Raw genomic sequence first — 11826 nt, 5'->3', positions numbered from 1 at the left:
TTGGGGAGCTCGGACTTTGAACTTCAAGCCCAAGGTAGGCGACTCTGGCTGAATTGTGGGTTTAGGTATGCGTAGTGGAGCACTGGCAGAGTTATGTGGCATCTTGGCCTCTCGAGAATTGCTTGGGTGGCGGGGAATCTGGGCTCCTCCAGCTTGTTGGGGAGGGAAAGAAGAAGGGTCCCAAGCTAAAGCCTTTTCTCTGCCTGTAGTGGAGAAGGGACTGTGAAGATGGAGTGGGTGTGGATGGGGCACCAGGCTAGGCCTGGGCTGGGATGAATCTATTTTCTCTTTCTCTCTCCACACACAGGCCTCAAGATGCTGCAGCGTGTCCGGAGCCAGCCCCTAACGGATGAAGTCCTCAGCTCACTTCCCATTCTGAAGCCATGATTTGAAGACCCAGTGGGTGTGCCTGCCTCTCTTGTGGATTCGCAGGCACCCATTTCTATTGTGGTTTAGTAGGCATCGCTTGTTTCTCCTAGGTCTCCTCGTAAATGATATCTGCACTAGCAAATATAGTCAATAAAATAAAGCAAGCTAATGCACAAGGCCTTTAACATGGTTGTCCTCATTGCTTTGGAAGTGGTTATTCAGCCCAGGAAGGTCTTCTCTGTGCATGCCTGGTGCTGAGGTGTCTGGTCTTTTTACTAGAATTTGAGATCTGCATCCCACTTTTCTCCTGCTCCATCAGGGATTCTCTGTTGTATTCACTGTCGGGGCAATCATTGGTGGTAGCCAGGCACCATCTAGTTCTTCTGGTCATAGACTGATGGAGTCTCTGGTTTACATGGCCCTTTTGTCTCTTGGGGTAATATTTCCCTTGTGTCTTTGGTGTTCTTCATTCTCCTTTACTCCATGTGGGTTGGTATTAATTGATGCATCTTAGATGGCCAGTTGTTAGCTTTAAGACCCCAGATGCCACTCACTAAAGTGGGATACAGAACATTTTCTTAATACATTTTATTATGCCAATTGACCTAGATGTCCCCTGAAACCATGGTCCCCAGACCCCTGCCCTTGAAGTGCTACTCTGTCCCTTGAAGGGTTTGATTGTAACAGGAAATTTCTTAGCTTTTGGTTTAGTACAGTTGTACTGACTTCCCCTGTATTGTGTTTTGTCCTTCCCTTCACCTAAAATAATTCTTGTCTACTATCTAGTTAGTGAATACCCCTCTACCTCCTCCCCCTGATTGTCATAAGCATCAAACAATGTTTTCTTCTGTGTTTATACTTTTTCTTGAGTTCTTATAATAGTGGTCTCATACAGTATCTGCCCTTTTGCGACTAATTTCACTCCGCATAATGCCTTCCAGATTCATCCATGTTATGAGATGTTTCACGGATTCATCATTGTTCCTTATGATTGCGAAGTATTCCATTATGTGAATATACCATAATTTGTTTATCCATTCATCCATTTATGGACAGACACTTTGGTTGTTTCCATCTTTTTGCTATTGTTAACAGTGCTGCCATGGACATGGGTTTGCATACATCTGTTTGTGTGAGGGCTCTTATTTCTTTAGGATATATTCCAAGGAGTGGGATTGCTGGATCGTATGGTACTTCTATTTCTAGCTTTTCAAGGAAGTGCCAAATCAACTTCCAAAGTAGTTGTACCATTCTACATTCCCACCAGCAGTGTATAAGTGTTCTAGTCTCTCTACAACCTCTCCAACATTTATTATTTTGTGTTTTTTTGGATTAATGCCAGACTTGTTGGTGTGCGATGTAGTTTTGATTTGCGTTTCTCTCTCTCTCTTTTTTTTTTAATGGCTAACAATCGTGAGTATTTCCTCATGTACCTGTTAGCTGCCTGAATGTCTTTGGTGAAGTGCCTCTTCTTTGCCCCGAAGCTCTGTTTTTAAAAGACACTTGCAAAAGGAATATTTTCTGCCTCTGACTTTCACACCCAGGAATGATCAAATTAACATTGTGCCTTCTCAAGGCTGTAATTCTGATCTCTAAATCCCAGTCACCAAAGCTTTCTGTGTGGACACAGCCCAGGATCAACAAGTTCATATTAATAGCTCAGACACCGGACTGAGACTCCATGTGTTTGAATCCTACCTGTCCACTACATAGCTTCATAATCTTGGGCAAGTTACTAAAAAATTTTTTTTTCGGCCACATCTATCTACCACCCTTTTTTTTTTTTTTTTTTCTGATGGAACTACAGCTTTGAGTAGGTTTGTCCAGCCTCCCTAGCTCCAAAGGAGGAATCCTAATCTGCCTAAGCCAATCAGGGCCCACACATCCATAGTGACTGTTACTGGTCCAGGAATGCCCAGTTGACCTGCATTAGTCTAATTAGGTGGCAAGAAGGAATTTCTATTCCATACCTGGGTACCTCGAGAAGACAACGTAAAGCATATAGTGAAGAGTGGAAAGTCCTGGAGTTAGACAAACAAAAAGTGAAGAATATGCTTGGCATTTCTAAGCTGAAGGAGTGGAAGAAAAATTTGAGGCCTCAAGTTGCAATTTTGAAGGATCCTATGGGTGATATACTGAATGACACAGGAAGAGTCAGAAAAAGACGGGAAGAATATACTTTATCAAAAACCATTTGTCGATGTTCAACCATTTCAGAAGGTAGCATAGGATCAAGAACTGATGTACTGAAGGAAGAAGTCAAGCTGTACTGAAGGCGTTGGCGAAAAACAAAGGAATTGAAGGAATATCCATTGAGATATTTCAACAAACGGATGCACACTTATCTGTGCCAAGAAATTTGGAAGAAAGCTACCTGGCCACCGACTAGAAGAGATCAGTATTTGTGTCCATTCCAAAGAAAGCTGAGCCAACAGAATGTGGCAATTATTGAAAATATTATTAATATCAGTCGCAAGTGAAATTTTGCTGAAGGAAATTAAAAAACCAATGCAGCAGTACATCAAAGAAAGTTGCCAGGAAATCAAGCCAGCTTCAGAAGACGACGTGAAATGAGGGATATATTATTGTTTATTTTGGTGTATCCTGGCTGAAAGCAGAGAATCCCAGAAAGATGTTTACCTGTGTTTTATTGATAATGCAATAGCATTCCACTGTGTGGATCATAACAAATTATGTGTAATGTTGGGAAGAATAGGAATTCCAGAACACATAATTGTGCTCCTCAGGAACCTGTACCTAGACCAAGAGGCAGTTGTTCAAACAATGGGATATTGTGTGCTTTGAAATCAGAAAAGGTTTGTGTCAGGGTGTAACCTTTCACTGTATTTACTCATTCTGTATGCTGAGCAAATAATCCGAGAAACTGGCCTATATGAAGAAGAAAGTGGTATCAGGATCAGAGGAAGACTCATTAACAACCTGTAATATGCAGATGACACAATCTCGCTTGCTGACAACTAGGAGGAATTGAAGCACTAATTGGTGAAGATCAGAGAACCTTCAGGATGGTTTATACCTCAACAGGAAGAGAACAAAACTCACAAGTGGACCAAAAAGCAACATTCATGATAAGGGGAGAAAACACTGAAGTTGTCAAGGGTTTCATTTTACTTGGATCCAAAATCAGTGTCCATGGAAGAAGCAGTCAACAAATCCAAGGATGAATTGCACTGGGCAAGTCTGTTGCAAAAGACCTCCTGAAAGTGTTGAAAAACAAGATATCACTTTGAGCACTAAGGTGGGTCTGACCCAAGTAATGGCATTTTCAATTGCCTCATATGCATGCAAATGCTGGACAATGAATAAGGAAGACTGAAGGAGAACTCATGCTTTTGATTTATGGCATTGGTAAAGATTATCGAATAAATCATTGACTGCCAGAAGAGCAAACAAATCTGCCTTGGAAGAAGTATAGCCAGAGTGCTCCTTGGAAATGAGGATGGTGAGACTTTGTCTTGTGTACTTTGGACATGTTATCAGGAGGGACCAGTCCCCAGAGAAGAACATCAGGCACACAGACAAGCAAGGAGATACAGGGGGAAGACAGACACTATGGGAAGATGATGGAGGCAGATAGATGTATCTGGAAGCCCAGGAATACCAATGATTGCTGGCTACTAGGGGCTGAGTTTGACTCCTGGTGGCTCAACAGTTAAGTGCTTGGCTCTTAACATAAAAATCAGGGGGTGGAACCCACCAGATGCTCCAAGGGTACAAAAGGCAATCTGTAGATTAAAGATTACAGCCTAGGAAACCCTATGGGGCAGTTCTACTCTGTTCTCTAGAGTTTGCTATGAGTCCCAGCCAACTGAACAAGTAGCATTCACCAAAGCATTGCCCCCAGGAATAGCTTGGATATATGTTCTGGACTTGGTTTGCTTATTTTTAGAATGGATTGAGGCTATTTGTTGACTGATAGCCAAGGTTCTGATGGTAACAAAACATTGCTTGATTTTTTTTTCCCGAATCTAGGAAATTCCAACTTATTTTTTTAAGTGAGATATGACTATTGCTAAAAAAAAAAAAAAAACAGGTCCAAGATACCCATTAATAAATAAATCACCTTTTTGGAAAAAAAAGAAGAAGTCAATATTAAAAAAACAAAACAGCAGAAAGAAAAAATGAATTTTAAACTAAATTTGAGAAAGGTCTCGAGACCTTGGTATTAATTTTGATGACAATGAAATGAAATGCTCATAGGACCTGTCATGGATTGAATTGTGTCCCCTCAAAATATGTGTCAACTCAATTAGGCCATGATTCCCAGTACTGTGTGGCTGTCCTCCATTTTGTGATATAATTTTCCTATGTATTGTAAATCCTAATCTCTGCCTATGGTTAATGAGGCAAGATGGGATTACATCGAAGGGGATTAGGTTGGGATGCAACACCTTCACCCAGGTCACATCCCTGATCGAATGTAAAGGGAGTTTCCCTGGGGTTTGGCCTGCACCACCTTTTATCTTAGGAAAGGGAAAGGGAAGGTAGCAGAGAGTAGGGGACCTCATACTACCAAGAAAGCAGTGCTGGCAGCCAAGTGTGTCCTTTGGAGCTTCGGTTCCTGCTTGGAGAAGCTCCAAGACCAAGGGAAGATGGATGACAAGGACCTTCTTCCAGAGCTGACCAAGAGAAAAAGCCTTCCCCTGGAGCTAGTTTCCTGAATTCAGGTTTCTAGCCTACTAGGCTGTGAGAGAATAAATTTCTCTTTGTTAAAGCCATCCTCCTGTGGTATTTCTGTTATAGTAGCACTAGATAACCAAGATAGGGCCCATAAGCTACCTCATGCATTTAGAGTTTCACCTCTGAGCCTGTACACTGCCACGTTAGCAAGCTCAGATTTCTAAAGTATTACAAAGGACTCATTTGATACATCTAGCCTTATCATTGATAGGTATAAGCAGCCCTCCCAAAAGAGCCAGCTAGTCAGCCTCTGCATGACTGGAAACCTGGAGATTTCATCTTTTGGAAGAGACTCAACTTCAAAAAATCAGAGGTGAATCTGCCTTGGGACTTCATGGAAAGGAATTCATCAGAAAATCTGAATGAGGAATGTTAAGTATCTTCCAGAAGCAAGTGATCTTTGGAGGAAGACTGCTGGTCCAAAGCTCTCACATTAAGCCGAAGATGACATGAAATATATAGTTTCCTTCCCAGACAAAAAAGCAAGATTCATTTTCTGATAGCTCTGTCCTCCCTTTTTCAGTTTGCCCTACTTATCATTGTAGTTTGGTGCCCCCTAGTGATCAACCAAAACCTTTCAAGATGCTCTCACAAACCATATTTCATTTTCATCCTCTGTAGTATTTCTCTGGTACCTCAGGAAATGTAAAAGCTCCTCTTGTGTGTTTTTCTCAGACTACAGCTATTGTGCTAAATTGGATTACAGGGTCTACCATCCTCCACCTGATTCAGGTAACAAAAATTTAATAGCCGTCCCCTTCAACACTGAAAGGCAGATTCCCTTCTACAGGTCCCTTCTGGAATTTGACTTTTCCTCACAGTTTTAATCCTGATCTCCAGTCCTATCCATACTGAACATTGACCCCAAGTAACAAAATACTTCTGCTGAAGTTATTTCAGCAATGTTAGTAGGGGTAGGATGATAAGGGCAAGAACAAATATTGAGGCTATCCTTGCTGCATTGGTCAGTAGTTATTTTCAGTGAGTTCCCAGACCCATCATAAGGAGTCTTCACACCTTAATGGCCCAGTAACTGTTTTGCTTTCATTGTGATAAATGACACTTACATGTCTCATAAATTTTGTGGGTCACTAAGGTACAACTTCTTTTGTGGACATGAGGCTTTCACTTGATTCTTACACCAGCCTGTCTTGTGGAAATGGTTGGAATAACTACTGGAGACTTTCCGATATTTGAAAACATCTACTTCTACAGGAAAATATGTTTCTCTGAGAAAGACACTCAGAGACCTAAAAGCGTGCACTATTCTGAAGAGCTCCCGGGAGAGATCATCCATTCCCTAATTCATCTATTTTCCGAGAGCTCCAATCTCCTAATAGGAATAATACAAACATAAAAGGTGGAACAACATTTGTTTATGACCCTAGCAGAAGTCATAAGTGACACTACCTCTGCTTTGGAGGCCCAACAAACTAGTTTAAATTTCATGCTGATTCCTTAGCCTTGGTTTCTCTTGACTAGACAAGAAGTTTTTTTTTTGTTGTTTGTTTTAATTTAAACAGCAAACACTACTTGAGGCAACTACTCAAAACATTATTGGTCAGAGAGAACCATTTGTGCCCAGATTCAAAGAAAAAGACTACCTGGCTCTCTAGGACAGATTCTCATGGATTTTGGGACGTGACTTTATGGCCTGGTTTAGAAATCTAGGCCCCTGCCTTTGCAGGTTATTAGGACTGATGATGGTTTTGTTTCTTGTAATTGTCTGTATTGCAGTTGACCAATGCATTATGTCCAGTCTTAAGTGCAGTCATTGTCATTTTCAGATGATTCAACATCTAATCTTTCAACAAAAGTGCCAGGAGAGACTAACTGTAGTGCAGATGTAGACAGTGTTCTCTGAATAGCCTTCTGACAAATGGATTTTGACAAAGGTGTCACTCTGAAACCCACAGACGAACGTCCTAGGGACGGAGTTTGTCTTCCTTTGGCCAAATAGGGAGAGTGAGAAAGTGAAAAAGCAAAAATAAAACCCAAAAAGCAAAGAATGAGTTCTAGGAGCTTACAGATGCAAGCTGACGGGTAGACTCTAATGTTCCCTACACATTACCTTTGAGTTGATTCTGACTCATGGTGACCCCATGTGTGACAGAGCAGAACTGCTCCAGAGGGCTTTCTCGGCTGTAATCTTGGCAGAAGCAGATCACCAGACCTTCCTTCTTCAGTATAGGTGGGTGGGTCCAAATCCTCAACCTTTAGGCTAGGAGTCCACTGCAAACCCTTTGTGCCTCCTAATGTTCCCTACCAAACACAAACATCTCTTGCAAAATACTCTAACCAATTAAGACCGCTCAGTGACTGTGTGGAACAACATATACAAAAGGCTGCTTAGTAACTATGTCTGAAGCCAGAGAGAGACAAGGACACTCTGCAATCAAGACCACATTAATCTCCCTACCTCCTGGATCCAAATTGCAAGGATAACCACCGAGTTGTCACCATTGATAGAAATGGCCTGTGCTTCCCTTATCCCTCTTTAGAATCAACCACCCAAATCCTGTAAGAATCTCCCCAGAATTCCCTCTTATAAGGAGGCTCTATGTTCCTGTGTTGTTTGTTCTCTCTTGCTGCAGCACACAAAATAAACCCAATATTGTTTGACTACACTTGTGTTCCAGGTAGTCATTGGCTGGCTGGCAATGTCTGTTCCAATCCAGGGAGGGAGTTTTGGGGTCTTCCTGTTCCAGTATCTTCCATCCCTCAACCTCTGCTCTGGCTCATGCCCAGCTTGGGTGGCCTACAAAATCCTTTGAAATTAAAGTGAAGAAAATTCTGGCTTCCTGGGGATCAGAGGAATAAAAACTGATCCAATCATGCAGTTTGGCATGAAAGGATTTTCCTCACTCAGAGTAGACAATCAGAGTGGATTTTCTGGAGTCGAACCACAAGTGGTCTAAGAGGTGGGTCTGTGAAAGGTCATTATTTAGCATAGGGCGTGTGTTCCTCTCGACTTTATCCAAGTCCTTTATAAATGGGTTGCCCTGGGCCTAGGACTTAATTTGCCCCATTCTGGACTAGGTCAGAGCAGAGGAAGACATGGCAGAGAGGGGTCGCAGGGAGAGGGCTCGCAGGGAGAAGCCATGGTGGACTGTGCCTGAAAACTTTGTGGATCCGTTGGTGTTTTACATGGATCAGGAGCTAGAGGAGCATATCTTTGGTGAGTGGTCCTTGCCCATCTCCCACCCTCCTTCCCATCCTCTTCTGGTCTTTAAACCTTCCCTTTCCCTTCCACCTCATCTGTCTCAGGTCCCTACCCATGAATCTCTGTCCTCAAGGAGGTGCTAGGGGTCTATGCATGTCCCACCTCCCACCTCTTGTGCTCACAGGCCCATCCGACGCTGACCTTTGTCGCATAGAGGAGCATAGCTGCACCCTCATTCAGCTGGAACCGTGGTTCTCTGCCTCGGGCCAGATGCGAGTCACAGTAGTTGGACCGATATTGGCAAGGCGCTGGCTGCTGGAGATGTTCCTGTGCTTGGGCATTCAGGGCTTCAAACGTCAGGCACAAGGTAGGTGTTTCTGGCTGAATTATCGGTTGAGGGCTCAGAGATGGAGTTCTGGTGGAGTTGTGGGGGATTCTGGTTTCTCAAGAGCCATTGGGGTGGCTAGGAATTGATGCTCCTGGAGCCTGTTGGAGAGGGAGGTGCCTTGTAGCCACAGACATTTTGGTTGCCTGCAGTTGAAGAGGGAAGGGGATGACCCAGCTTGTGTGAAGGGTGCCTCTGGCAAGGCCTGGGCTGGGTGTGACTTCTCCTACCCCCGGCAGCATGCCATGGGGGTCTGGCCTGCCCTGAGGCCCCAGTTGTGCTCCAGCTTCACCAGCCCTTGATATTCTCTTTCCCTACAGGCCTGGAGATGCTGCAGCATGTCAGGAACCAGCCCCTGACTGAGAGCAACCTGTGCTCCTTTTCCATCCTACGACCTCATTCCCTAGAAGTGGCAGTGGCCTCTGGAATGGGTGAGGTCGTCTGTCTTGCGAGGTTTGCAGGCATCCCACTGCCATTTGGTCGTTTTTTCTAAGTCTCCTAAATGGAAGAATGTGTTTTACCCAGAAATACAGCCAATAAAAAAAGTAAGTTAATGTGCATGGCCTTTCAAAGTGCTGTCCTCCCCAAGAGACAGAAAGGGCCACATGAACCAGAGACCTACATCATCCTGAGACCAGAAGAACTAGATGGTGCCTGGCCACAACCGATGACTGCCCTGACAGGAAGCACAACAGAGAACCCCTGAGGGAGCAGGAGATCAGTGGCATGCAGTCCCCAAATTCTCATAAAAAGACCAGACTTAGTGGTCTGACTGAGACTAGAGGAATCCCAGCGGTCATGGTCCCCAAACCTTCTGTTGGCCCAGGACAAGAACCATTCCCGAAGACAACTCATCAGACATGGAAGGGACTGGACAATGGGTTGGAGAGAGATGCTGATGAAGAGTGAGCTAGTTGTATCAGGTGGACACTTGAGACTGTGTTGGCATCTCCTGTCTGGAGGGGAGATAGGAGGGTAGAGAGGGTTAGAAACTGGCAAAATTGTCACAAAAGGAGAGACTGGAAGGGCTGACTCATTAAGGGGAGAGTAAGTGGGAGTAAGGAGTAAGGTGTATATAAGCTTATATGTGACACAGACTGACTTGATTTGTAAACGTTCACTTAAAGCTCAATAAAAATTATTAAAAAAAAAAGCGCTGTCCTCATTGGTTTTGGAGAGCTTATCCTGCCCAGGAAGGTCTCCTGGGTGTAGTCCCAGTGCTCAGCTCTGGGGACAAGGTGATGGGCTGACCTTTGGGGTACTCTAGGGGGGCCCAGCTAAGGTAAGGAGTCTGAAACACACAAAAAACTGTTCTTACATGCACTGCTGCACTCAGACTACTGGCAGTCTGGTTCTGCTGCTCTAGATTGAGTGAAAACAGTGACTTCCAGGGGAGAGTGAGGGAGAGGTGCTGTACATAGGAAGAAAGGGAGGGAAAATAGGTGGCAATCAGAGGCTTGTAGACCCAGAGCATTAGAGTTAGTTAACCTTAAAGGTGAAGAGTTGCCATCACATCCCTCTTGTGAGAGGCCCTCTTGCCTGCCGTCCCCTATCTGCCCCCACCATGTGAGCTCTTGGATCTCTGGCAACAGGAGGCAGATTCAGAGCATAACCCAGAAGGCTCAGGGGTGGAGATCTAGGGATCCCAAAAGCACCTCTGCTGTCCTCATGGCTTACATGAGGGTGGTGGCAATCTGAGCTACAGAAAGGGGAAGGTGTGAGTACCTAGTAATTTGGGGGCACAGGTAGGGACAGTGATTGGCAATCCAGGAAGGGTATTACATCAGTGTACGCAAAGGAAAAGAGAGGGTTTCCACTTGGCTTTTCCTCCCATAATAGCTCTTACTCCATATCTTAGTTAATTCAGAGCTGCTATAATACAAATACCACCAGTGGATGGCTCAAACAAACAGAAATTTATTCACTCACAGTATAGGAGGCTGGAAATCTCAATTCTTGGGTTGTGGCCAATGGTTTAGCTGGATGATCAGAGACTTGGAAGGAACATTATTGGAAAATTAGAGACAAGGAGTTATGGGGAAGAGGTTATGTGGATAGACCTCTCTGAATGGACCAAAGAAGTGAGTTATTTGTGTCTCACGTGAATTCTCACATAAGGGTGACCTTGGCAGAGAAGGATTTTAACAATCATATGGAAGGGTGATGCGTTCTGTGGAAACCAACCATCCTCTTTTCCCCAGCCACTCCTGTCTTTGCCCAATGGGCTCATGAACAAAGTAGCCACGGTGGCTAGGACGTAGGTTTTTCATGGCGTGGCAACATGGACTTCTACTCACCAAGGCTGACTTGGTTACACCACTGCTGAGGGTCAATCTACCAGAAGCAGAGACCAACACTGAGTTCCCAATATGACACCATCCCTTGAGGTCATCAGCCAGTAATTTGTTGGCAGGCTGACTATACTGGACTGCTTCCATCATGGAAAAGGCAGCATTTCATTCTTACTGGGATAGACACTCTGAGTACAGCTCTGCCTTCCCTGTATGTAATGCCTGTGCCAAAACTACCATCTGTGGACTCACAGAATGTCTTATCCACCGTCATGGTATCCCACTCAGCTTTGCCTTGAATCAATGGGCTCAATTTACAGCAAATGATGTACAGCAATGGCCCATGCTCATGGAATTCCCTGGTCTTACCACTTTCCCCATCATCCTGAAGCAGCTGGCTCGGTAGCATGATGGAAAAGAATTCTAAAGACACAATCATAGTGCCAGTTGGGTGGGAACACTTCATAGTGTTGGAACAATGTTCTCAAGAAGGTTGTATATGCTCTAAACAGGTGTCCAATATATGGTGCTGTTTCTCCCATAGCTAGGATTCACAGTTCCAGGAATCAAGGGGTGGAAAGGGGAGTGGTACCACTCCCTGTCATCCCTGGTGACCCACTCGCAAAATTTTTGTTTCCTGTCCCCATGACCCCATGCTCTGTGGGTCTAGAAGTCTTAGTTCCAAAGGGAGGAATGCTATCACTCGGAGACACAACACAAATTCTATTGAAATAGAAGTTAATAATGCCACCTGGCCACTTTGGGCTCCTATTGCCTCCGGATCAACAGGCAAAGAAGGAAGTTACCATATTGGCTGGTGTGATTGACTCTGACCACCAAGGGGAAGTCGAATTGATGTTGCATAATGGAGGTGAAAAAGAGTATAAGATGTAAATGGGGCTAGTGTGTTTTTGGTT

The 11826-nt window shown here is 44.2% G+C and overlaps 2 protein-coding genes across 2 annotated transcripts in view; both read left to right on the top strand.

The window, feature by feature from the left end:
- Window positions 1–387, top strand: part of LOC126070023 (KH homology domain-containing protein 1-like) — an 824-nt gene extending 437 nt beyond the window's left edge. Inside the window, exons 2-3 of the mRNA XM_049873779.1 lie at window positions 1–34; window positions 308–387. The exon at window positions 1–34 is cut by the window's left edge and continues 149 nt beyond it. Coding sequence (XP_049729736.1) covers window positions 1–34; window positions 308–387 — 114 coding nt within the window. The remainder of the gene's footprint in view (window positions 35–307) is intronic.
- Window positions 388–8127: 7740 nt separating this feature from the next.
- Window positions 8128–9111, top strand: LOC126070016 (putative KHDC1-like protein). Its single transcript, XM_049873767.1, has 3 exons — window positions 8128–8248; window positions 8418–8600; window positions 8939–9111. Exons 1-3 carry the CDS (start codon window positions 8128–8130, stop codon window positions 9109–9111), a joined length of 477 nt encoding a protein of 158 aa, XP_049729724.1.
- Window positions 9112–11826: the final 2715 nt, after the last annotated feature.

This window comes from Elephas maximus, chromosome 1 (genome assembly GCF_024166365.1).
Source record: "Elephas maximus indicus isolate mEleMax1 chromosome 1, mEleMax1 primary haplotype, whole genome shotgun sequence".
In the NCBI taxonomy this organism is placed as follows: Eukaryota; Metazoa; Chordata; class Mammalia; order Proboscidea; family Elephantidae; genus Elephas; species Elephas maximus.
The sequence above is the reverse complement of the archived record's forward strand: the minus strand, read 5'-3'. Positions and strand labels throughout refer to the sequence as shown.

Coding starts and splice junctions, on each gene's coding strand:
- LOC126070016 (XM_049873767.1), top strand. CDS start 8,128: ATGGCAGAGAGGGGTCGCAGGGAGAGGGCTCGCAGGGAGAAGCCATGG. Junction 8,249..8,417: donor GCTAGAGGAGCATATCTTTG/GTGAGTGGTCCT, acceptor TTGTGCTCACAG/GCCCATCCGACGCTGACCTT. Junction 8,601..8,938: donor CTTCAAACGTCAGGCACAAG/GTAGGTGTTTCT, acceptor CTTTCCCTACAG/GCCTGGAGATGCTGCAGCAT.